General features: G+C 34.7%; 3 protein-coding genes across 3 annotated transcripts; 1 reads left to right on the top strand and 2 right to left on the bottom strand.

The window, feature by feature from the left end:
* The first annotated feature begins 509 nt into the window (after nucleotides 1-509).
* Nucleotides 510-9,479, top strand: LOC129877495 (uncharacterized). Its single transcript, XM_055953004.1, has 3 exons — nucleotides 510-758; nucleotides 948-4,122; nucleotides 5,858-9,479. The coding sequence occupies exons 2-3, from the start codon at nucleotides 1,066-1,068 to the stop codon at nucleotides 9,164-9,166; spliced, it is 6,366 nt and encodes a 2,121-aa protein (XP_055808979.1). The 5' UTR covers nucleotides 510-758; nucleotides 948-1,065; the 3' UTR covers nucleotides 9,167-9,479.
* Nucleotides 9,480-11,022: 1,543 nt separating this feature from the next.
* Nucleotides 11,023-16,188, bottom strand: LOC129875886 (leucine-rich repeat protein 1-like). The gene is made up of 6 exons (XM_055951112.1): nucleotides 15,735-16,188; nucleotides 13,290-13,361; nucleotides 13,043-13,186; nucleotides 12,678-12,749; nucleotides 12,527-12,598; nucleotides 11,023-11,340 (listed from the first exon to the last, which is right to left on the bottom strand). The coding sequence occupies exons 1-6, from the start codon at nucleotides 15,965-15,967 to the stop codon at nucleotides 11,268-11,270; spliced, it is 666 nt and encodes a 221-aa protein (XP_055807087.1). The 5' UTR covers nucleotides 15,968-16,188; the 3' UTR covers nucleotides 11,023-11,267.
* A 2,863-nt stretch (nucleotides 16,189-19,051) lies between these two features.
* On the bottom strand, nucleotides 19,052-22,333 carry LOC129877343 (glycine-rich RNA-binding protein 4, mitochondrial-like). The gene is made up of 5 exons (XM_055952836.1): nucleotides 22,244-22,333; nucleotides 20,874-21,011; nucleotides 20,720-20,788; nucleotides 20,010-20,116; nucleotides 19,052-19,745 (listed from the first exon to the last, which is right to left on the bottom strand). Exons 2-5 carry the CDS (start codon nucleotides 21,007-21,009, stop codon nucleotides 19,320-19,322), a joined length of 738 nt encoding a protein of 245 aa, XP_055808811.1. The 5' UTR covers nucleotides 21,010-21,011; nucleotides 22,244-22,333; the 3' UTR covers nucleotides 19,052-19,319.
* Nucleotides 22,334-27,824: the final 5,491 nt, after the last annotated feature.

Below are 27,824 nucleotides of genomic sequence, written 5' to 3'. Positions count from 1 at the left end.
GTATCACGGAATAAAGAAAGTAATAAATAATTTTTTTTTCTTATCCCTTTTATCTTGCCATTCAAACTACATGGTAGACAAGATGCCCTTAAATACTGTGAAAGTTTTATGTTCCTGTCTTGTTGACAGGCATTAATCAACATTAACTTAATCAAAAAAGCAAGAAATAGGAATGATTACCTCATCCCTCCCCACTTCAAAAGTTAATATTAAACTATTTCAAAAAACTGCAAAAACAACTTCTTCCATCATTCCTTTTGCACTGTAAATCCACCCCCACTTAGCTGTCTAAATTATATTACTATTATTAATCTAGTGGCATGTCTGTCTGTTAACTTTCAAGTTCCAAATGGAATATAATCTTTCAATTAATTGAAGTTGGTCATATAAATTTAAAATTCTTGATATTTTTTATTCAAAAAAAAAGTCTATGCTATTAAAAGATTCAATTTTTATTTGATTTTTTAGATAAGTAATGAAGGTCCCATTGGTGGGATTTCAAGAACAGAACCGAAAGTTAAGAAAAAAGAAAAGAGGACTGAAAGAGAAAGGTGCAAACTTTTTCTTTTTCTCCTTTATCTTTTTTTTTTTACTTCTTTTGATTACCTTATTTTCTCTTTAGTTTTTAGCTTATGAGTTTGAAAACTCTAAACAAAATAGCAGACTTTTAGCTGAGGTGAAAAAAGAAGAAGAAGAAGACGAAAGTTGGGTTTTTTTTGTTTGTGGAGAATTGATTTTGATCTGTACTCAAAGAGCTGGTATGAATCTTGATTATTGGGGTTTTTCATATTTTCTTTGGTTCTTTAGTTGTGTTGTAATTTTTTTCTTGTTATTTCAATTCAAGAAAAGCTTAGTGTTTTTTTTCTTCACATTTTCCTCTTTATTTAGTTTTTCTGTTGTGTTGGAATTGATTTTTTTAATGTGTATTTTTCATTTTTTTGATGCAGTTTGGAACTTTGAAGTTCTTGCTCTTGGTAAGTTGATATAAGGGGATTAAGTTGTTTTTCTGTAAAATTGATATTTGTTTTTAAGTTTTGAGTAGTTTCTTATAGTGAGAAAAAAAAGATGGGTGTTGGATTATTAGAGATTGGAGTTGAAATGAGGAGAATTTTGATATTTTCGATTAAAGGATGTTATGTTACAGTGTTAAATCATCCATTTCTTGTGAGTATGCTGTGTTTCATAGCATTTTTGTACAGATGTTTCCCATTTCTGTTTTCAATATTGTTAGCTGCATCTCCAGTTCTTGTTTGTACTGCTGTTTTGCTTGGAACTTTACTAAGTTTTGGTCAGCCAAATATACCTGAAATCGAAAGGGAGGAAAAAACAAGTAGTCATGATATAGTACCTCTGAGAACTGGTGTATTATATGATACTACTCATATTGAGACTGCTGAAGATAGTTACTATGTGGAGAGATATACGGAGAGGGACCTCGTAGATCAGTCGATTGATAAGATCAATGATCTTTCCCCTCTACTTGAGGAAAGGTCTCGAGATTTTCAATTTGGGGATGGGGTTTTTGAGGAAGCAGGAAGGCAGTTTTATGAACAGATCTATGAAGAGAATGAGGAGAAACATGGTGATGGTGATGAGGAACTTATGGAGAGTCAATACTCTCCGATTCCAACGGTTGATGAAGATTTTGAGGAAGCAGCAAGGGAGTTCTATGAGCAAAACAGTGAAAAGAGTGAAGAGAAACATGATGATGTGGAGCTTATGGAGAGTCGGTACTCTCCCATTCCAACGGTTGATAATGAGAGCATTGAGTTTGACATTGATAGATCAGATTCCTTTGATTCTAAAAGGGTGAATCTTAATTCTCTTCCTGGTTCCCCTTGGAAAAAGGAGAGGGAGGAGGAGGAAGAGGAGGAGGAGGAGGAGGAGGATGACGAGTCTTTTGATTCGGAGTCTGATCGAGCTGAGAGCTCTTCTCCAGATGCTTCAATGGCTGACATTATTCCAATGCTTCATGAGCTCCACCCGCTTTTGGATGAAGACACTCCTCAGCATCTTAGTTTGTTGCACGATGGTTCTGATGCTGCTTCGGATAGTTCTGGTAAGACCAGTGAGAGTGATAACGAATCCGATGATGGTGTTGAAAATCAAGAAGAGCTAGAAGTTGCAGACGACGAGAATGAAGATGGTGAAGATGAAGAAGGAAAGCGAGACGAGGAAGATATAAGTAAGTCAGCTATTACATGGACAGAGGAGGATCAGAAGAATCTAATTGACTTGGGAAGCTCCGAGGCCGAAAGGAATCAACGGTTGGAGAATCTTATGGCAAGAAGAAGAGCACTGAAGAAAATGAGGCTGATGATGACCGAAAAGAATTTGATTGACTTGGAAAGTGCTGATCTTCCATTCAACATCCCGTCCATTTCTACAGCAAAAAACAATCCTTTTGATGCTCATAATGATAACTATGACCTTGGACTGCCACCAATCCCGGGGTCTGCTCCATCGGTTTTAGTACCAAGGCGAAATCCATTTGATCTTCCTTATGACTCAAGTGAAGAGAAACCTGATCTGATGGAGGACGAACAAGATTTTGTAACATTTCAAGCAAAGGATCCGCTTTTCCGGAGGCATGAAAGTTTTATCGTAAGACCCTCACTCTTTGGGCTGAACAGGCAAGACAAGCCAGATATCCATTTGAGACCCTATTTTGTTCCGGAGAGAATGGCTGCAGAGGGAACAAGCTACTCACCATTTCAAAGACAATCTAGCGAACTTAGTGATTCGAAGGTGAGTTCTGTTCCCGAAACAGAATCACTAAGTTCAGTTGAAGATCTGGAAGACAGTAACCTCATTGAAGGGCAGCTAAGACACAAAAGCCTTGATCAAGAAGAACTGGAATGCAAAAACCTCATGGATGAACATATCTCAGAGGAGCCAGAGCATGCTTCTGAGCATGTCAGACATGGAAGTCAATCCTCCGAAGAAGTAGAGTCTTTAGTGCAGCTGGGAACTGTGGAAAATCATCATGAAGCAGAAGAAATTTTGCTCCAGGAAGGAAGAGTGACCAATGCGCTGGAACTTAATCCAACCGAAATTCAATCCAAGCCAGAGACTTCTTATCAAAGATACAGTAGTCAATCTAGCTCCTCGTCGTTGGCAGAAGTGAGTGAAAGGGTCTTTGTTGATAAAGAAGGAGAACTGAGATCAAGTTTCGAGGAGATAATGGGACATGTTGAACAAAATGGGATCTCCAGGCAAGCTTCATTTGATCGACCAGATTTCCACATCATGGGCGCTTCAGTGGATCATACTTCACGCGAACAGCCTATTTATGATTCCAGTCCTTCTGCTATTAGGGAAAACATATTTTCAGCCTCGTTTTCTTCAGAACAGCATGTGGAATCTGAGCCAGGGTTTCCTCCTACATTGGTTGAAAGAACTATTTCTTTCGTAGAGAGGGAATCTGAGGAAAATAGTCAGTACATTGAAAAATCCCTTCCAACTAATGAAGAGATTTTGGCACTAGCAAATGACCAAGAATTTCTGTCAAGGGAGGTGGTATGCCAAAATGAGCTTGATGTTGCAAAGGCGGAGATTTCTCAAGATGATGAAGTCTTTAGCGGTGCAAATGCCCTTCCGGTGCCTGAGTTGGTCGTCGGTCAGGCGTCTATTGACTCGAAATCATCAGCAGACGAAGATATTTTGTATAAAGAAGGAACTATTGAGCATGCACAACAGCAAGTTTCTTCTTCAAGATTTGATGCAGATACCCATATTGTGTCTCAACTTGCTGTAGACCACACTGTTGAATCCCTTTCAACGTCCTCAGACCATCAAAACATTCATCGGATGGGTGATAAACAGCGTTCTCTGATCGCAGAGGTTCCACTTGATCAACCAGTTATGCCTTCTTTGGAGAGGCAATCTGTGGAGGATGTGACTGAGAAGGAAGAAACTGTAGTGTCTGAACAACATGATCTTCCCTCATCTAATGCCGTTGAAAGTTCGGTTACTGATGCTCTGAGTGAAGTGGATGAAACACAGATCTCTGTTGGATATCAATATGCTTCTACAGAGAGGTCCATCTCTCAGTGTGAAGAAGAATTGGCATACTCAGACAAATCCATTGATGAACAACAATCAGAGGATCAGGAAGTAAAGGTAAGCAATTCCTTCCACATTTCTCTTTTTCTATGCATTTCCTTTTATGCAACTTCTCTTTCTTCATTATTTCTCATTTCATATATCATAGCTCATTTACGAGGGTTGATATGAGAAAATCGAAAGCTGGTTAACTTTTTATTTTTAAATGCGTGATTGCTGCTATGGATAAAAAGAAAGATATACCTACTTGATTTGCCAAATAAAAAGGCAAAGACACATAATTTACTGTACTTGAACTGATTTCAGAATGCTTTGTCATGCTTTCTATAGTACTTTGCTATGGCTTCTTCACTTCCGCTACTTCTTTTTCCGACCTGCTTTAAAATGTTTTTCCTTGAGCCGAGGGTCTATTGGAAACATATTCTCTACCTTCCAAGGTAGGGGTAAGGTCTACCTACACTCTATCCTCCCCAAACCCCACTTTTGGGATTACACTGGATATGTTATTGTTATTATTGAACTGATAGCATTAGAAAACTGCAGCTTAGATATCTATAATAGTATAACAATAGTCTGGTACCCATGTTGGCATGTTTTACATGATATAGATGTTTCATGTTGGAGGATAAACTACAAGCCTAAATTTTTTGGGGCATATTGTGTCAAACCAAGTCATATCTATGTGGCCCAACCTTGAGAGAAGAAAAGAGTACAAAGCCAAAAAACCTTTGAAACATAGATTTTCAAAATCATGCAATTTTCCATCTATATTAAATTCCAGATAAATGTTCTGTCGCACGACATCAGCGTGACAGTAGATGGGGAATTTTATAGATTTCAAAAGGAAGCTCAGCCATCTTTTAAGCAAATTGGATTATAAACTATGCATTTGAAAAGCCAGAAAGAGGAGTAAAAGCCAGAATTTAGACCTGTTTCCATACTAATTGAAACTAAGGATTGACCAGAAGAACAAAATTACTCGAGATTGCTAAAATTTATCTGGATCTATCACAGAAGAAGTAACATACTGCTACTGATATCCTGCTCTTGACTTCACAGTTTGATAAATGAACCTTGAACTTGACAAAAATGCAATATGGAATTATGGATAAATCATATTTTGCACAAATGCTTTACCTCTAAAGGTAAACAAATGTGAATGAACTTTAGAATGTCGAAATCTAATTATGGATGACAGTCAGTGATAGAAGTACTAATTAATTGGCTATGAATAATATTGTGTATTTGATCAAAATATCATCCATCATCTGGACGAGCGAATTGCTGCTGCTTATTTGTAATTTGGCTGTATAACACTCACTATTGATATCCTGCATCATCTGGATGAGTGAATTGCTGCTGGTTACTTGTAATTTGGCCATGTTATACGTACTATTAATATCCTACATCATCTGGACGAGCATATACTCCTGGTTATTTGCATGTACTACTACATCATGTCAAAATAATTGGACTGGTGATTGCATCATGCCAAGGTGATCAGAGACGTGCCTGGTTACATTTCTCAGGTTTTGCTTTAACTGTCACTTTGCAAGTCTTACATTTTCGGGGTGAGGTGGGGGCGGGGGTGGATAAAGAACATTAGAAGTTTAATTTTGTGATAGGATCAACTATCGTTTATCTTATTGAAGTCATGCATCAAAAAATTGTTGTCGTCCTTGTGATATTGGCAAGTTAATTTATTTCTTCCCTTCTCGTTCTTCTTTACTTTCAATGCTTCTAGTTGGGAAACAATCCTGGTAGTCTAAGTGCGTCTTTTTCTGATAATCAGGAGCCACCAGCTATCCTGGTTGAGTCAATTGAGGAAGCAAGCACCACTGAGACCTTGAATGCTTCAGAAATCCATGACCTTGATAATGGAATTCCTATTATCATCTCCCCACGTACTCCCGTCTGTATTTCCAATCTGCATGAGGTTGTTGAGTCCCCAAGAGGTGCTGGTCTATCAGGTCTAAAGAACATGATCCTCGAGGAAAATGATAACCAGATCAAAGTCTTGGAAAACTATGTATTGCCACCAGAAGCTGCTGATTTCCATCATGATGAGCAATATATAGTTGAAGAAACAGATGGTATCGAGGACATTGATGAGGCATTTCTCTATGAATTAGATACAGTTGGTGACTTTAGCATCAACGAGTTGGCGTCAAACCAGAATGAATTTGAGAGACGAATCGACTCTGCTGGAGAGGGTTTGTCTGCATTCCACACTGTTGATTCTGGCACTCATGAAGTTGCTGAAGAGGCCTGTGCTGAAGTTCATGAAAGAAAGTTTCCATTGCACCCTGAGATTTTAAATGCATCCACATTTGAAGAGATTGATAAGCACGAAGAAGAAGAGTGTGCTTCAGAAGTTCAAAATTCTGCAATGAGCATTATTGATCATATTGATGCATCTCATGCAGAATTTGCTGAAGGAGAAGTTCACAATGCTGTTGATGCTAGATTAATTGAAGGAGGGCTCCCTGAGGATAGTGATATTGGACTTTTGGATGCTCAAGAGATAGTTCTGGATATGCCTATAGCTGAACCTCCCAACTCTGTCTTTCAGGTAGCAAATGCAAAATCTACTCAAACTGGAGTGACTGAAGTGCCTCAAGAAGTTATAGTCAAAGAGGAAGCTGATTCTGGTATGCCAGTACTAGAAGTGCAAACAATTCAAGATATTGAGTCAGCGTTTTGGAAAGTTTATGAGAAAGAAATGGAGAAATCCAATGTTTTTGAGCTATATAATGCTGAAGATTCTGGAATGCCAGTGCTGGAAGCACAAACTGTTGAAGATATTGAGTTAGCATTTAGAGGTGCTTCTGAGAAAGAAATAGAGAACTCGAATGTGTATGGGATACCTAATGCTAAACTAGTAACTGAAGAATCTGGGAGTTCTGACAATGCAGTGGTGTTCGAAGGGTCAAGTTCAGTACAGAACAATTCTGGAATGCCAGAGGTGGAAGCACACACAATTGAAGATATTGAATCAGCATTTGGAATTAGTTCTGAGAAAGAAAAAGTGCATTTGAATGTGCTTGAGCTACCTAATGCTAAGCTTGTAACTGAAGAATCTGTGGATTCTGACGCTGCTGCGGTGTTTGAAGTATCAAGTTCAGTGCAGGAAGATCCTGAAATGCCAGTGGTGGAAGCACAAACAATTGAAGACATTGAGTCAGCATTTAGAATTAGTTCTGAGAAAGAAATAGTGCATTCAAATGTGGAGCTACGTAATGCTAAACATGTAACTGAAGAATCTGGGGATTCTGACGATGCAGGGGTGTTTGACGTGTCAAGTTCAATGCAGGAAGATTCTGAAATGCCAGTGGTGGAAGCACAAACAATTGAAGATATTGAGTCTGCATTTAGAATTAGTTCTGAGAAAGAAATAGTGCATTCAAATGTGCTTGAGCTACCTAATGCTAAACTTGTAACTGAAGAATCTGGGGATTCTGCAATGCAGGAAGATTCTGAAATGCCAGTGGTTGAAGCACAAACAATTGAAGATATTGAGTCTGCATTTAGAATTAGTTCTGAGAAAGAAATAGTGCATTCAAATGTGCTTGAGCTACCTAATGCTAAGCTTGTAACTGAAGAATCTGTGGATTCTGACGATGAAGTGGTGTTTGATGTGTCAAGTTCAGTTCAGGAAGATTCTGGAATGCCAGTATTGGAAGCACAAACAGCTGAAGATATTAACTTAACATTTAGGCAAATAGGTGAGAAATCGAATGTTCTTGAGCAACCTTTTGCCGAGCTAGCAACTGAAGAGTCTGGGGATTTTGAAGATGCAGCGTTGTTCGACGTGTCAAGTTCAGTACAGGAAGATTCTGGAATGCCAGTACTGGAAGCACAAACAGCTGAAGACATTACCTTAGCATTTAGGCAAATATCTGAGCAAGAAATAGAGAAATCGAATGTTCTTGAGCAACCTAATGCTAAGCTTGTAACTGAAGAATCTGGAGATTCTGACAATGCAACGATGTTTGACGTGTCAAGTACAGTACACAAAGATTCTGGAATGCCAGTACTGGAAGCACAAACAGTTGAAGATATTAACTTAGCATTTAGGCAAATATCTAAGCAAGAAATAGCTGGGAAATCGAATGTTCATGAGCAACCTAATGCTGAGCTAACAACTGAAGAATCTGAGAATTCTGACGATGCAGTGGTGTTTGAAGTGTCAAGATCAGTGCTGGAAGATCCTCAAATGCCAGTACGGGAAGCACAAACAGCTGAAGATATTAACTTAGCATTTAGGCAAATATCTGAGCAAGAAATAGATGAGAAATCAAATGTTCTTGAGCAACCTAATGCTGAGCTAGCAACCAAAAAATCTGGGAACGTTACAGCTGCAGCTGAAGTGTCAAGTTCAGCGCTGGAAGATTCTGAAATGCCAGTGCCGGTAGCAGAAACAGTTGAAGATATTGACATGATCTTTAGAAGAATATCTGAGAAAGAAATGAAGAAATCGAATGTTCTTGAGCAACCTAACGCTGAGCTAGCAACTGAAATATCTGGGAGTTCTGATAGCACAGCGGTGTTCGAAGTGTCAAGCGTGACGCGCAATATGCAGTTACCAATTCTTGAAACAAGACCAACTGAATATTTTGATTTGGATCATGAAAAACTTTCTGAGATTGATGATGAGACGCTCATCCGTCATGATTCTGTTGGTGGTGATGAGCATTCTGGGGAATCCAAAGACATAGGAGCTTCTTCAGATTCACGAAATGTCGAAACAGACTTGGCTTTGAAACAAGTCTTGGAAGGAAATCTGGAGAAACCCCTGTACTCCACTTCTGAAGGTGAGTTAGCAGAAGTGAAGCCAAGTGGAGCAGACTCATCCAATGATATGGAATCGAGTGTTAGGGGATCAGATGTGCCTGATTTTGGTGGTGAAACTGGAAAAGGTGATCATGAAGTTGTAGTAAAAGAAGCAAAGACATTAACAGCTGAAAAAGCAGATCATGCTGTTGATATGCCTAGTGCATCTGATGTTAAAGGCAAGAAAGTCAAATCCCACGAGACGGGATCAAGTTCAAGTTCAAGCTCAAGCTCTGATTCAAGTTCAAGCGACTCCGACAAAGAATGAAGATGCTCAGGAAGATTGACAAAAGCAGTAAAAGTTGGTTTACAATTTTGTGTTTATTGCATTAGAAGCTTGGGTTATTGCATGGTTTGGAGTGGCTTGTGAAATGGACTCCTTCAAGAATGAGTTTTGGTTTGATTTCTTGAAGCATTCTTTTCTTCTTATATTTTTTTTCCATCTTTTCAGCAGTTTTTGGAGATTGTTGAAAGAAAAGGTTTTGTTAAACTTGTATATGGATTTTGTAATTTTTTGTATGAAACAGTTTATGTTTGACTGTTATCCTGAAAGTAATGGCAAGCAAGACTCATTGCCTTTCTTTTTGCTGTTTTCTTCACTTCTTTAGATCTTTTAAGCTTTCTTGTTTGGATATGCATTTATAAGAGGTCATTTGGTTTGCGGACAAAGTTATACATGGACTTTTACATAAAGATTAATAATCATTGCATACTGTGCATATACATTAAAAACAAGATATACCATGTATAATTTTTCCTCTGTTCTATTTTACGTTATACATTTTCTTTTTTAATTTATTTCAAAAAGATTGATACACTTCTCTTCGTTTAAACTATTTAATCTTAACTTTCATTTTATGCTTGATGACATGACTTATTGGATGTTGGGGACATATTTGATATAAAAATTCAATTTTTTAATGAGAGAATATGAAAAAACAAGTGGAACTTTTACCTTCACTCTTTTAAAAGAATAATTTTGATACTTTGCATATATAACTGGCTTATATGGTAAAAGTCTGTCTTTAATTTTTTCTAAATCTATGATCAGTCAAACACATTCGTATAAAATGAATGGGCGTAATGCAAGAGTTAATAATTCTATTCTTGTTTTTTTTTAATTAAATAAAAACGATAATATTATTCCGTACCATTATGGAAGAAGATCCGTGCAAGATATGCACCTTTTCAGGATTGAAACAAAAGTCGATCTACTTTCATTTGGTATGGTATTATGATAAGTTGATAACACACATAGAGCTAATAGTATTTCATAACCAACTGATTGGGTTGGTACCTGGAGACCACCTAAATATGAATATTTATGGAAAAATTACCTAAATACACAACTAATTTATCATATTCTCTAAAATTCCCTACCATTTGAAAAAATTACAAAAATCCCTACTTTCTCCTATTTTCTGATACATCACTGTACGTGATGTATCGATCAAATACATCACTTTACGTGATGTATCAGGACGTATGTGATGTATCTAAAAGTGACTAAAAAAAAGGAATTTTGGATAATTTTTAAAAGAGTAGGAATAAAGTGTAATTAAGAAAATCACTATAGGATTTTGGTAAAATTTACTATTTATTATTTGATCAATACAATTGGATTGGTGCCTGTAGACCACCTAAATATGAATATTTATTATTTGATCAATACAATTGGGTCGATGCTTGTAGACCACCTAAATATGAATATTTATTATTTGATCCATACCCCGACATAAGTACATGACCTGATAAATTCGATCAAGTACTCGCCATCTATTTTCATTGTTCAAATTTTTGACAAACACAAAAAAACCAATGTTCAGCTCTTAATGAAAATTATTTTGATATTTTAATTGACTTGTATGTCATAAGTTTAGCTTTCAAAAAGGAAAAAGAAATCTTCAGAAGTTTCCTTCATGGCATGTTGGAGTACTAATCAAATTAATTGATAGTACTACATTGGCACGGTTATGTCTTAATCAAGCTAGACTATGAACTGCAGCAAATGAACAAGCTAGTACTTTAGTCTTTGCATAACTTCAATTTGCAAATCCATCCATCAAAATCTCTGTTATTGTTCCATTCATATTTATAGCAGTGTAACAGAAGTAAAAATAGGCCTTTCTAATCCCACTGAACCATTTCACTAGACATTGAAATATGAAATACATCAACAGTTGGTAGCAGTATAGAGATTGTTTTACACACCTTCATTGACTTAGTAATAACCTACATACACCATATTTTTGCTTAGAGTTACTACTTTGGACACACTGTAAGTACAACAATAAACAACGTTCAGGGGAGGGGAATATGTTAAAACTTCCACAAAAGAAGCGCTTCTTCTGAAGCTATTCATCAAGTTTCTAAGAGCAGTTGGTGTCGTAGGTAGCGAGTCCCAACAACTCCGGACCTTCAAGTCGAGGATTGTGCTCAAAGCTGCAAATTAGAAGTTTAGGAAGTTCATCAGAAACAATCAACTAGGATGCTGTATCTTTTTATAGGAATCAATAGGAGATGGCCGCAGAGTTAAGACATCAACAAGAATACAATGGTATACGAGTATACGACTAAACATGATGCAAGCTCCTGGGACTTAGTTCAAGTAGCAAAGGTTGAGGGACTTGTGTCACAAGCTCGATCCCTGCCCCATGCAAACTAAACCTGGTATTTAAGTGGAGAACGGTAAAGAGGCGGTTGGTCCTACGAGTTAACCCCAGACGGATTTGTTGGTCATAGTACAAAAGCTATGCAGGTAAGAACCACATATGACACATGGGCACCAGCAGGAATACGTAGCGTCTTTTGACTATTTTCGAGAGAACAATTGCTTTATGATACATATACTAAAAATATTTATCTGCTTGTCTGGCTTTATTTATTTTTTCCACTTCTTTTTTTGCTTAAAACAACACCCTTTCCCAAACAACAAACAGAATCTGATATAGGTACATGTCGAAACAAGGAAATTAAGGAGCTAAAGGAATAAACAAAAAGTGAAAAAGTAACCATGACGTGACTCAATTGATTTGCATTGCACATATAATTACCATATCCAGAGGAACAAAACAAAATACAGTTGGGTTTCCTTTGGGTTTGAAGTAAATGGAGTTAAAGGTGTCTTGTGTAAAGCTTAAATTAATACCATCCACAATTCTAATTGAAATAACTGGGAATCCAGAACTTATTTTGGTTAGTATATCACGCTCTTTAATTAGGTGTTGTTATTCCTCTCAACTAATCAATGAAGTGTAGTCTGAAATAAAAGGTCACATCATATCCAAATCCTTTCCAAATAAGTTGTCTCATTTCAAAGCAAATTTAGAAGTCATTGAGGAAATCCAAATCTTTTCCAAATAAGTTTTCTTTCAAAACAAAATTTAGAAGTCATTGCTTCCGGTATAATTTGCCTATTATGAAGCCCAAATTTAACTTAAGATAAAAGCAAATCAAGAAGATAGGTTTTTTTTTAAAAGGAATACCCTTTTTGATTGGTAGTCTTTTTTAAAGGTGAAGTTAATAGAATAAAGCATACAGAGACATGATTACTAATTGCACCATTGCTCAATACTCCTACAGTTCAATTCTGACAATAATACTGGTAGGATATACAAGGAAATCTTACTTGTTCAGAGGAATATGCTCAAATGGACCAGAAGTGGGAATTGTTCCACACAAATTGTTATTCGAGACATCCCTGGAAGAAAGAGTGCATAATTTCAAATCTATTTTGCAGCAGAATAATGATATTAACACAAGCAAAGCAATGAACTTACACAACTTTCAGGCTAGAAACGCTAGTAAGTTCTCTTGGGATTGGTCCTGTTAGCTTGTTATCATTCAGACGCCTGATAGATCAGATAAGAAACTTTCAATCAACAAGAGGAATGTGCTATAACCCATTCACTACAAGCAGATGTGTTTGGGTATATACAGCAAGGGAGGGAGGGGAGATATCATTAAGGACTTCACTAACTAATTTAAGGTCAAAATGATACTGAATATTTAGGTCAAAGAAGAAAAGGGAACTCTGTGAGTAGCGCAAGCAACAGAATATTTGCTTTCTTTTTGCTCCCCCCTCATATGTAAAACGTACGCATTACTGGAACAGAATTGGGAAACATCACAAAGGAGAACTTACAAGAAAACAAGGTTTTTCAGCTTTCCCAGTGAAGTAGGAATTGTCCCCGAAATATTGTTGTTGTACAGATCCAGACTAATAAGGCTCTTCAAGTTACCGAGTTCTTTAGGGATGGTTCCCTGAATATTATTTTTGTAAAGCTCCCTGAAGCAACAAACAATTACATCATGGATATGACTCCTTATAAACAAATAGAGTCATTGACTAGAAATGGAAAATCAATTTAAGATTTCAAATATTTACTCACAAATACTGTAGATGTTCAAGCTTTCCAAGCTCAGGTACCAAATGACCAGATAACTTTGAGTTGCCAAGGTCCCTGGAGAAACATTAACACAGAGAGATATTTCAGACTTGTAATTATTACAATGAAAAAATAAAGCAACTACAGCTGTGTTCCTCTTCTGAGTTGCATCACTTTTTGGGAGAATACATCAGGGAGGAGCTTATTTCATAAATCAGTAGAGTATAAGTTCATAGGAGGAGACATGAAATTTGTTCTTAGGCAAAACAAGCTCATTTCAGAAAAACAAGCTTGTCGGTTATAGTTACTGTTCCTTTCAGGATAGATGCAAGTGTACAACAACTTCCGGTTTGGAAATTGACATGATTCTTTGTACACGTGGAATGTCAGGCTGAGTACCTCATGTTTTTAAATATGTGAAAGACATCATGGTAACGAAGATATAGCAAGCAGTGTTGTCAAAGGCGCGTGTAAAGTGCACTTAAGCCCTGAAGCGAAGCTCAAAATGTGTTGAGCGCTTCGCCTCTCTTAATGTGCGGTTCAGTGTTGTCATCAAGGTTATAAGGCATACTTTTCCCTATCAATGAGACTCTTCTAAAGAGGTGATACTAAACAATTGATATTTCACTTTATCGTAATTCTTTTGCGATTTCTTTGTTCATAGATTTATCATTCATGCTTATAATTATTAGTCTTGGACTGAGCATATATATTTCTATTTTTTCTCCCTTTGCGCCTTTTTAATTAATGTCCACGCTTTATTTGCATGTTGAGCTTAAAGCCCCAACGAATATAGAGCTTTTTGTGCTTTTTGCTTTTGGTAACACAAATAGCAAGGTTTCTTTTGATCAAGATTAGTGAATTCTCTATTGAAAGTTAAGATAATCATTTCCTACAAGTTACATATCCAATGCTTTTGCACTTGATACATTAGTACATAATTCCTAATAGCAAGGCTTCTTGCATTTCAATAAACTAGTCTGTGACTCATTCAAACTTCACAAATCATCTGTTATGTGTCAACTATAAATCAATCAACATAAAAATCCACCCAGTAACATCAGACATTCCAAGATCACATAAGATACGGGAAATGGAACTCTAACGCATACAAACTATCATAAACATCCAAATTTTGTCAATGAAATGATAATTTGATTTTATAAAATACATAAGCAAATGACCATTCTTGCTCCAACATTTTAAAAAAAAACAGTAAATCCATACACAAACATCGTCACCACCAACTAATTTAAAGTACAATGCTTTGTCACACTCTAAAATGGACAAAATCTCCTAAAAAATTGCAAAAGATGCAATCACATGAGATCAGAAACATAAAAGGGACAAAGACCATTAATGAATCACGCGCCCCCATCTTTTGCACATAGATTATCGATACACATCACGACAGGAACTTCGAGTAAGTTAACAAAAGTAATACAGACATAAAAGGTGCAACCTCGTGAGATCAGAAACATAACAAGGACAAAGATCATTAATGAATCACACGCCTCCATCTTTAGCACATAGATCATCGACGCAAATCAGTGACAGGAACATCGAGTAAGTTAAACAAAAGTAATACAGACACCCTCTTCACTTTGGGTCACCACCAACTAATTTTAAAGTACAAGGCTTTGCCACACTTTAAAACGGACAAAATCTCCTAAATGTTTATAAAAGATGCAACCACATGAGACCAGAAACATAACAACGACAAAGATCATCAATGAATCACACGCGTCCATCTTTAGCACATAGATCATCAATACACATGACGACAGGAACTTCGAGTAAGTTAAACAAAAGAATACAGACACAAAAGGTGCAACCACATGAGATCAGAAACATAACAAGGACAAAGATCATTAATGAATCACACGTTTGCATCTTTAGCACATAGAACATCAATACATATCACGACAGGAACTTCGAGTAAGTTAAATAAAAGCAATACAGACACGCTCTTCAACTTGGAAACACGAATCACTTTGCTACTTATCTCAAATCAAAGACTTGATAGTTAGCAAGTCAACTGAAACCTTAAATTTCTACCATCTCCATGAGCCCCGAATGAATAAGAACAAACAATTCAAACTTCAAACTCACAAATCAACTAAACCAACAACAAAAACAACAACAACTGACTATATGAATCCTCTAGCTACATACTACTCTATTTATAGCCATTTCCTTCCACTACTCAGCAATTTTTCTTTTTCCGGTCATATAAATTTCTAACTGTGTGTAAGGAGAAAATCCAGCCTCACATAGCAGACTCAATCAAATCCACTGCTTTAGGTTTAGACCATGTACATACCTATGAGTATCCACATACATAAAACAAACACAAACATACAAATCGACCAATTTCCGATTAATATAAGCACACCCAAACCGCTATTACCCAAACGTGGAAAAAAGAAGGAAACTTTGAAGACTTACACACGAGTGACTTGATTATCTCCGTTGCAAGTGACATGAAACCAGGTACAAGGGTTAACAAGATTCGGATCCCAGCTCTGGAGCACGTTACTCGGATCGGATAAGCTCCGGCGGAGAGCGTACAAAGCATCCCCTTCTGAATTCCCCTTCACAGCCACAGCTATAGCAAGTACAACTGCCAAAAAACCCCACAATTTCAAGAACGAACTCTGGGTTTCGGACACAGCTGCCATGATTATTACTATACCTAGAAGCAAAGAAAATTGTTGGGTTTTGCTTGGAATTTGATGTAGAATTTTCTAGGGATTTTTTTTTTTGGAGAAGAAGAAGGAAGAAATGAAGAGGAAAGTAGGAGTAAAAAGGTTGGGTTTTGGGAATGACAGGAGGTTATAGTGAGTGCTTAGGGAATCTTTTCGACTCTCCACTTACCTTTGTGTATTTATTAACTACACTATATTCCCAACGGATTTCGAACTTAAGATCTTCAACATAAAAATTTCAAGTCCAAAATCATGAGGTGGTCATGTTTGAAGTCATTATCATGCTTAACTATCAACTAACTTTATATCATAATCTACAATCTTCAAATCGTATTATTTAAGGTCGTGTCTTCGATAAATCCACTTTTTAAAACTTCTTTGGTTTGTCTCTGTGTATCGATCGATTCGATTCGGTTTTAAGTATTATCGGTTTGGTTTATCGATTATCAATTTCTAAATATGCTAAATCGATAATCAAATCAATAAGATATTTGTTATCGATTTTCGGTTTATCGATTTTTGATCTTTAACGGTTCGGTTTTCGGTTTAACCAATAAGAAAATACTTTTAAAATAAATATACGATTTCTGGAGCCTCCATTGTAGCAACTTGCAAATCCTTGCCGTCGAACCTAAAGTGGCAAAACTTAAAGGGTAAATACTAAATAGTATAATATAGTGATTAGCTTATTATATTATTTATATTAATATTTTTTGTTTGATATTTGTGTATGAATAAAAAACTAAAAATTAGATTAGTAAACTATTATAGTCTTAATAGATTATCGGTTTATCCAATAACCCAATATTATAAAATCAATATTGAACCGACAACCCAATATTTATTTTTTATTAAACCAATAAATAATTATTAACCCAATAACAATAACTTGATAACATTTTTTTCGATTCGATTTATCGATCAGTTCGATTTTTGCACACCCCTAGTCTCTATCTTTCCGTCAACCTCTCACACCTCCTCACTAAGACATTTATACTTTTCATTTACACATGCTGGGATCATTTCAATCTCGTTTTCCTCGTTTTATCCATCACGGAGGTCACTCCTATCTTGTTTCAGATATCTTTATTCATAATGTTATCTCTCCTAGTATGCTCATACATCCTCCTCAACATTCTCATATTTGCAACTTTCACTTTTTGAACATGAAAGTTCTTGACAGACCAACATTTCATCTCATATAGTATAGTTGGTCTAACCACTGCTATATAGAACTTACCTTTAAGTTTTTTATTAATAATAAATTTTAAAAAATTAAGTAAACTGATTCAATATTTCAAATAAAATCTAATGCTTTTCCTCATAAATCTTTAATTATTTTTTTGTTGCCATATCAACTGCATATAGTCCAATATAATTCATCTTCCTAGTAGTAATTATCAATTTTAACTTAGAACAATTTTTTTCAAAATTCAACCAAATATTCAGGCGTATTTAACACGATTCCATCACATTTTTGGTGCTTACAAAAACAAAACAAAAAAGGTTCCCTAAGCACTACGTTATATACTACTGTTTTTTATTTGAAAAGCATTAGTTAGTGTTTTGGCTTTTTCCTTTGATTATTAGTGATTTAGGAAGACTAATTCCTGTTGGATTCTTTTTTTTTTCCAAGTCAACTTTGAAATTTTAATATATAGTTTGTGGTTCTTTCTAAATTGATGGTCCCATTTCTCTAACGTGTGTTTTACTAACATAATTTTAATGGACGTTTGAATATAAGAATCATGAAATTTGATAGGAGTAACAATAGTATTTGTTCAATTTGAAAAGTAAAGTTGTATTTGGACATTAAGATAAATTACAATTATTTTTAAATTTATGAGTGAATTAACGTGAAAATTATGAAAACAACTTTTTGAATTTACAATTCTATATCCAAAAAAATATTCGAAGAGAAGTGAATACTATGTGGCCAAACAACCATTTATTTTCTGGGTCCAAATTGGAGGCCAACACACAAGACCTAAGGGTCAACAAAGCATGTAACAATTTTCCATCATCAATATCCATAGACTTGAAGATTGTTAGTTGGTAGGTTCCCATCAAAGTGATATTTAAAAATAAATAAAAATTAATTGATATTTGAAACTTCTCTAGGATAGAGATAAGGTCTGTGTATATTCATTCTTTTCAAATCTATTTTATAAAGTTACATTGAGTAAATTATTGTTGTTGTCAAAACTTACGATTCTAACAATTGGAATCAATATCTGAAAATGCTCTCTACCAGAGTTTTCCATTCCTAGCTTCGAACTCGAGGCGTTAGTTAAGGTGAAGGGATGTCTTCATAACATCACACCCTTTAGTGTTTTATTAAAATATCTTTTTTGTTTAATCAATTAATATTTGAAATTTACTAATTCGATTAATTGAGGTTCACGTTGCATAATAACGACCAGAATAACCATCCATCCTATCATTTTGCCCCTAAATCGATTATTATATTAATTTTATATTTAATATGAGTTAGATTATATTAATTATAAATGCATAACTATTGAAACATTAATTCTACTGGTAAGGCTACACCTAACATTCTTTACTCACTACGAATACGCAGTTGTAATGACCATCAATTTTTTAAATAGGTAGACTGACCCAACCTATGCCTGGTTGAATCTAACAAAAAGATAAGAAAATGTCCAAACATAAAAACTAAATTTAAAATACATGTTTATATATTATGCCTAAAAGCAAATTTGATAATTTAAAGGGAAATTTGAACGTTCTGTTTACCTACATGGTTTCACGGTGACAAATGTCAGAGCTAGTTAAAAAGTCGTCGAGAGGGATATTTTTGAAACAAAACATACAATGATAGGACTTTCATGGACAAATCAGTAAACACAGAGCAAATGTAAGACATTGAATACTGACTAAAACATGAAATAAGAATAGCTTCCTAACTAACATTCCCAACAAATACGTTACACGTGTTAAATTAAATGACCATTTGACTACATTAATGGTGTAGTTAAAGACCAGAAATAGATATTGCCAATTGGAACAGAAAATTATCAGCTCCGACACATACATCCAAACACACAACTACTTGATTATAAAATTAGGTTCACCCAAAGGTGTAGAGTACTTTTGCTTAGCTGACACGATGTTTGGCTCTTGTACTGCCAAAATTAAGCAACCAAATCGGTATAAAATAAAAGCAAAATCTCAAGTCCATGAACGACAAAAACGAAAGTCGAAATATAGCTAAGGCGAGAAGAAGGTAGACTATGAAAGAGATGAACTGCTAAACGATGGAAGGAAGAGATGTCATCTTCCATTGATTTGAAGGCAACCTTTAGGCTCTTCTGTCGGCATAATCACTGGACTCCACATTGTCATCTCTGTAATTTTCACCTGCATCAACAGGGCTATTAACATCTGCTTGGCTGCTGGTAGCTTCGGTGTTTCCACTAGCATAGCTATCACCACTTGAAAAGTTGTTATCACCACTTGCGCCAAAGCCGAAACTGTTTTCTCCGCTTCCATAATTGCCGGCAACATTAGCATCAACACCACCTGCGCCTCCATAATTGCCACTGCCACCATAACCAGAGGCACCATAATTACCACCACCACCATAACCACCAGATCCATAATTGCCACCACCACCATAACCACCAGATCCATAATTGCCACCACCACCAAACCCGCCACCACCACCGCTGTATCCTCTTGTCCTGTCATTCGCTATATTTACCTTAATCCTACGACCATCAAGCTCCTGAAAAATGCATTTAATCTAGTAGTCATAATCTAACCAGCAAACAGAAATGCATGGAATGCATACAGGCATATCCAAAGATAAATCCTCTCCCATCCCCCTGAACAGACCTCTATCATGCATATTTCTGGATAAAAGTGTCAGATGCCATAAAAGAATATTCCTTTGAAGTTATATTCTTATCATGTAAACCCAAATACAAAAGGAAACACATGTTTTTTTTTTTAATTCATGGAGTAGCAGAGTGAAGAGAAGCCAACGTACCTGTCCATCCAAAGCCTGGATGGCAGCGCTGGCATCCTCAGAACCATTAAAAGTAACGAAGCCAAATCCCCTAGATCTTCCAGACTCTCGATCATAAATGACTCTTGCTGCAATGAATTGAAACATTTTCAGTAACTCCACCTCAAAATTAGTGTCCAGACGCATGCCTTAGTATACAGATATGTCATATGATCACATGGCTAAATATGAATGGGCAAGCATTCATGGAATTATAATACAGTTTCAAACAAAAAATGGTGAAGTAATTCATCCATTAGTCTAAGTGACTTCACTTACTAAATCCAACCAGAAATATAACTACTTTTTTGATAAGTCCAATCAGCAACACAATTGTCACTCCATCCCTAACACCCTCCTTTGAGCACAAAATGAGTGTGCTTGTCATCCTTACATAGCACCTGGAAATTCGTGTTGAGGAACATCCACTAAAAAGTACTCCCAACTTTATCAAATACTTTTCCTCACAATTACTCAAACTCTACCCAGACACTCTTTATTATGTGCAAATACCATCTCCATAATAACAAAAACATGCACTAGCAAGCAAACGAATGTGATCATGAGAAAGCACACCTGCAGAAGTCCAGCTTTAACTGCAAGGATTCTAAATGAAAATTTGTAGACTTTATACAAGCATGACAGAGGACTTTTATAGTCACAAATAACATATAGCTTTAAATTAGACAAACCTTCAATGACTTCTCCATACTTGCTGAAAGCTTCTTGGAGAGTGTTGTCATTCGTGTTCCATGAGATTCCTACATTAACAAACTTGAGGAAGTCAGCAGAAATAAAAAGAAACGTTACAAATACTGTGCTTAGCATAAGAGAAATTACATGCACCTCCAACAAAAAGTTTTGAAGACATGCATCTAATAAGTTGAAAAATTGAAGGTTTCGATGCAGAGATTTCATGATTGATATGCTGCTTGCTAACAGCCTGCCGAAGAATGCTCCCAGCTTTGTTAAAGAAAGCCATTCCTGAAAAGGGGAAGAACACGTATCAGTGAATTAATGAAAAAGGTAAAAGTATGAATACCATGATTAAGATTTCTATCAGGGAGCATACTGTTTATCAACTTACATTTTAAGATTAAATTTTAAATGTTGCACAACAACTAAGCTATAAGAACATGTTTCGATATTACAAATAGTCAACTACCTCTAATTTAAGAGGGGGTGGGAAGAAAAACAACTGACAATTCCCAGTAAACTTTAGTTCTCTTCGAGACTCGTCAAGTTCATTCCCAAATGAGAGGAGAACAAGGAGAAGGGTGAAAAAAAAATTCAGCAGCAATTTTTAGTGTCAAAGGTAGCATTAAGATTTTACAGTTTCACAAACCACTGCTTTTAACTTATTTATATTTTGCAAGTTACTTTGTGCAAATGAAAGAGTACACAACAGCAGGACAAAAGTAAAATATGAATGGGCTAGTTTTCTCCTGTTTTGCAATTTAGGGTTGGAAAGACCGTAATGATAATTATTCCAGGTTATACTACTTATCAAGAATTATACTCCAAGCTCTGGCACCCAAGGGTGTGGCATGTGGTCAATAAAGTGAATTGAGAACCATGAGGTTTCACAATCAAATCAAGAGAAGGCAAAAACACTAAGTCACCATGGAATTAGCAGGTTATTGCAGGATTAACAGAGGTGTGTCCAAGCTAACCTAGATATCATGGCTATATATATTCGACATTCTATATTTGCGGTTGGAAAGACCCTAATGATAACTATTAGTTCAACACTAATCATCAGGTCATGTGGTCAATAAAGTAAATTGAGAACCATAAGCTTTACGTTCAAATCAAAGAGGAGGCCAAAACACTAGGTCACCAGGGAATTAGCAGGTTATTGTGAGATCAGTAGAGGTGTGTACAAGCTACGAACTAGCCTAAACACCAAAGTTATATATATTCCACGTTCTACACTATATTATCCTGTTCTTTTTCTTCCATAAACCAGACTAAATTTCTAAAACCATTATTAGATGAAAGTCAATACTAATGCATATAAGCTCGTAAAAAATCTGCGTAAGAAAAACAAACTAGTAAAAATCACAGATAAAACATACAAATAGCTTTTTTACCTTTCCTCAATCACAGTGAATAGATATAGTGATAGCAAACGAATCAATAGGGTTTCTACCAAAAGCGCAAAGTACAATGAATCATGTAAAAATACACAGCAAGAGATAAATAAGAGAATGAACCTAGAAGCTCAGTTTCGCCGGAAAAAGAGACGGAGACGTAGAAACGCTCTGTGTTTTCAGCTTTCTACTTTTGGCCGGAGAAGACTGCCGTAATTCTGAAAGTAGGGCGGAAAGGATCTTTAAATAGGGTGGTCAGTATATGGGCTCAGCGTGACCCGCTAGATAGGAATTTGGGCCTGTAGGTTTGAAATCCACATGGACTAGTATAATATCAGGCCCAAACAGCTTTTTGTTTTTCTTTTGAGAAGTTACACTTTTGGCTGCCCAATCAAAATTATTTATATGGCACAATACATAAACGTGCCCTTTAACTTGACCTCAAGTGACATCTATGCCATCTAACTTTGGGTGTGCACAAATAGAAACTCAAACTTGTACAAAATTGAACAACTAGACACATTTTTCCTATGTGGCGTCCTACATGACAACTTTGTGTCCTACGTGGCGTCCTATCATGTAGAACATATGTGTCTACTTGTTCAATTTTATACAAGTTTAAGTGTCTATTTATGCACATCAAAAGTTGAAGGGCATAGATGCCAGCTGAAATCAAATTAAAGGGTATATTTATGTGTTATATATCTGCATAATACATAAATATATATAGGGCATAATACATAAATATGCTCTTTAACTTGGGTTCAGCTGGCATCTATGTCCTCTAACTTTAAATGTGCATAAGGGGCCACTTAAACTTGTATAAAATTGAACAAGTTGACACACATGTCCTACATAGCATGATACGTAGGATGCCACGTAGGACACAAAATTGTCATATAAGGTAACATGTAGGACGGATTGGTCTATTTATTCGAGTTTTGAAAGTTAAAGTGGCAACTTGTGCACTAGTAAAGTTAGAGGTCATAACTGTGAGTTGAAATTAAATTAAGGATTATATTTGTATTATTCATATATATAATGTATACATGTCCTTTGCATATAATATACATTTGTTTCGTTGCATATATTATATATTTGTTGGCTATTTATGTTAATTTTCCATGGTTTTCCTCCAACGAACTTCTTTATATGTATGTAATCTAACTTGTAAAATAATGTAAATGTCAAAGGATTGTTTCATACCCTAATAATGAATGTAAAGTTTTTTGTTGTTGTGCATTAGATGTATGTGCACTATAGGTAAAGGTAGGTTGAAAAATGAAATATTAAAAGTAAGATACTTTCATTATACTAAATAAAAAGAGAAATATCATATATTTATAAATTGTTTGGACATCGATCAACTATCGTAAAATTTCTTTATAGTAGTAGTGTTTATCTCAAAGTTTTATGATTGTTATAACAAGGTGATGTTATATATGTATATTGATATTTGACAATTAAATTTCACTTAGCTTTTATAAATAAAAGTATGCAAAATTAGAAAGAATATGAATGTAAAAAAGGCAACATCGGTGGTCTTTCCTCATGAAGTTATGACCATAATTGATGGGCATCATTTGAATACATGTTTTTTTTATCTTTAGATCTATTTGTACTTGAAATTTACTATGTGCATGACACTAACGATGAACACCATAACTATTTTAATTTTTCATTTTATACATAATAGAATTCATACAAATGTTATTATACAATATTTGAGTACCATTCTTACGGGAAGTGATTGTACAAACTGTATATTGTTATATGAATGGCATTGTTATTATAAAAAAGTAAAATATAACATAAAAAATCAGTTTAGAAAAAGTCAAATCGTTACATTAAAACGTCATTATAATGAATGTTCATTATAACAATGTTTGATTGTAGTATTGCAAATATTATAATCTGACAATGGTTATGTTAAAATGAATAATGAAAGAGTTCTTGTGTGGTAATAATAATGTAACAATTTTATGCGGAGAAAACAATATTGAATTATTTTACGATGACTAATTGTATAACGATTGTTATATAGATGTGGTGATTGACTATATTAAGGGGTCATTTCTTTTTCTTTCTACCCATGGCTTTCATCATTTTCTCTTCTTTAATGACTCGAACCCATAATTTCAAAATCGACGGAGGATGTATACCCTCCGATCAATCATCATTTGTCTATTAAAGATAATTTCATTCACGGATTTTTGCAAATAATATGATGTATATGTTATTTTGTGATTAATAATATGCCTTCAAATTCTTGGCAACCAATTATAGTAGATTGTTTTGACACCTTTTCTATCAGAAAATTCTTTGTAACCTCATACTATTTCTCTCACTTACACATTCATCTTTATCACTTCCCACTATTATACCTCATCTAGAGTATCATTTGCCCTAAACCACTATAACCTCACCTTAATCACCATCTACTTGCAAATCTTTCTGTTTTGGAACTAAATTTCGTGTTTCTGGATTTTTTTTTATAGCATTAGAAGGTTGATGTGGAACTTTAACATCGTTATTGATGATGTAAAAAGGGATAAATGATAAAGTCTGATAAAATTTTGATAATAGTGGAAATTAAACTTTGATGTATAATTAATTATTACATGATTCCATGTGGTATTTATGATTTGAGGATATATTGACGAGTGCTTAATTTGAGCTTGAAAGATAGAGACTTGATTGCTAGAGGTTTTGAGTGTTGAAACAGGTGAATATAATCAGATGTGACTTTGTTCGTCGAAGTCCGAGAACAAATTTTGACATATCTTATATTGAGCTTGGGAGATAGGTGATACATATGGTTTGAACAAGAATAATGGGTAATAGAAGCCCCATATAATCAAGGAAAAACTACATAATTAGACATACTTCACTGTCATATATAATATTATTATTTACACTTTCGAAATATATATTATGTATCTTATCCCTAATCAAGAGTTTCCTATCGAAAGATACTTTTAGATACATGTATTTTTTCTATCAGATTTACTAAAATAGGGAGAGAGGTGAGCGAGATAGGGAGGGAAGCGAGCGAGATTCGTTATGTATCCCAGATACATACAAATCACACTACTTACACAATAGATACATGTATCTGTTTGTATCTGATACGATTCACACATATATCTAGAATACCGGGTACATAAGAGAGTGACGAGAAAGATAGGAGAGAGACGAGGGAGGCGAGTGAAGTTTGTTATGTATCTCATATACATGTGGATTCACTTGGATACAATGTATCTAGAACAAATTACACCTAATTTTGACCTCATGTATCACGAGATACATGTATTTGGTCGTATCTAAACATATTGAATGCACTGATATTTGTCAAGATACGTAATATTGCAAATGAAAGTGTATCTAAGAAATTAACTCCTAAACTAGTGGGATTTAGGTAAATTTTCATATAATTAAACGTCATAATAGCCAAATTGACTAATTTGAGATGAATTTTATGTATTCACTTCACCATACTTAGAAATTTATGTATTCACTTCACCATACTTATTATACCTAGAAACTTTTTTATTATATCAAACGCTACCCTTGTTTATTAGTAGTAATCGAATGTTACGAGGTAACCATTTTCTTAAATAATTTTGGAAGTTTGCAAAATCTAAACCACATAAATGATCCTTAGCAACAAGAAAAGTATCTTCTCTTTATTATAAATTATTAAAATTATGAGTATCTTGTATTTAATTTTGGGTTTTATGGACACTTGGATCATATCTTGTTTTAGTTAATTCATAATGAAATGACATTTAGAAAGTTTACGTAATTGTTTTGACAATGTTTGTCACATCTGTTAATTAATTCTATACACGTCGAGATTGAAAGTGATATAATAATCTAGTACTATATATTAAGGCTGAGAAAGATGATTTATAAAAGCAAATTAAAAAGGTATTTTTTCACTACTTTTTTTTTTTTTTGGATTTCTTGATACTTGAGAATTCTTAGGGTCCATTTAACCATGATTTCAAATCAATTATTTAAAATTAAATTGACTTGAAGTTAAAATTTTATCTACACATACAACTTGAATCTCCAAATTAAGTTATAATATTTTTTCTTATAAGCATGAAAATTCTATAGTTTGTGAAAACTATCAAAACTTCACTAATTCTTATAGTCTTACAACAATATACTCAATTAATCCCACATGTGAGTCTTGAAGGATGGCGTGTACGTAATCGTATATCTGCCAAGGTAAGAAGTTTGTGTTCGATAGACCCTTAACTCAATTAAAGAATATCAACAAAAAATAAGTATGTAAAGAAAATTAATACAGTAACAAATAAGTCATGCTGAAAAATAATGAAGAAGGGCATATAATAGCAACGATAAAATAATACGATAACTTAAGTAAATGAAATAACAAGTAATACTAAAATCGAAGAATAAGTTAGTAGGAGATCAGTAGTAATAACAATACTGAAAAGGGAACTAGACAACACTCAACTTACTAATCAAATTCTATCTTAATCCCCGCCCTTCAAATCTTCTAATATAGAGTTATGTTCTTGGTAAGTCATATTATGTCTAATCATCTCTCCCCAAAACTTTTTTGGCCTACTTCTACCTCTCTTTATAACCATTATAGTCACCTCTCACACCTGATCTTCATCAAACATCTTTTCTTCTTCACTTATTTGAATCATATCAATCCTAATTCTTTAATTTTTTCCACCACAAAAGTCGCTCTTATCTTGTCTCAATAGCAAATCGTTCCTCGTTTTTATAATTTTATCAAATGGACAAATCATAGTTCATAAAATAAAGTATAAAATTATCCCAAAATGTCGCATTAATAAATCACATATCTTCATATTTTTTATATAAATATTTATAATTATATGTTATTACAAATTTTTAAATACATATAATTTTACTATAATTGTTATTTCTTATTAAAGAAAATCCTAAAAGCTTTATCTAGTTTGGGTCAAGAGACAAACAAATTCTAGGTATTCATTGTTTGACATGACAATCTAGAAATTATATTAGTCCTTTCTGGTTGTGAGCTCTTAATTTTTATTATGGAAAAGAGTTAAAATTAACCTTGAACTATTCAAAATAGCTCGAATATATCCTTCAATTATTTTTGGGATCAAATATATCCTCATTGTTATCAAAAGAAACCACAAATACCCTTTCATTAAATGGTTGGCCGTCAAAACTTACGTGGCAGTGCCACATGAACGGTCACGTCAGCCTTTCTCCCTCTTCCTCTATAGTTCATGGATATTTTTGATCCATTTTTTTATAATTTTAATTTTTTTTCTAAATTTCCTACACCACCACATATCCCATTCCTCCACAACCCCACCCACTTTTTTTTAATTATTATTATTTTTTAAATTTTGTAAAACACCACATACTCCCCCCCCACGCACCCACCCACCCTCAACCCTCTTCCAAAAAAAACTATTTTTGAAAGTTTTGAGGAAGGGGGTCGAGGGGTAAAAAATAAAATAAAAATTCAATTTATTTCATAGTTAATTTACCTTTTATAAAAAAATTTATAAAAAATAAAAGTTTGAGTGGTTAAAAATTTAAAATTTTGGAGGGGATAGGATGGTGGGGTGGGGGGGAGGGATCGTGGGGTTGGGTGGTGTAAAAATCCAAAAAAAAAAATTTAAAACTTTTTTTAAGAATTTGTTTTTGGGTGCGGGGG

This window comes from Solanum dulcamara, chromosome 12, assembly GCF_947179165.1.
Source record: "Solanum dulcamara chromosome 12, daSolDulc1.2, whole genome shotgun sequence".
Taxonomy (NCBI): Eukaryota; Viridiplantae; Streptophyta; class Magnoliopsida; order Solanales; family Solanaceae; genus Solanum; species Solanum dulcamara.
The sequence above is the reverse complement of the archived record's forward strand: the minus strand, read 5'-3'. Positions and strand labels throughout refer to the sequence as shown.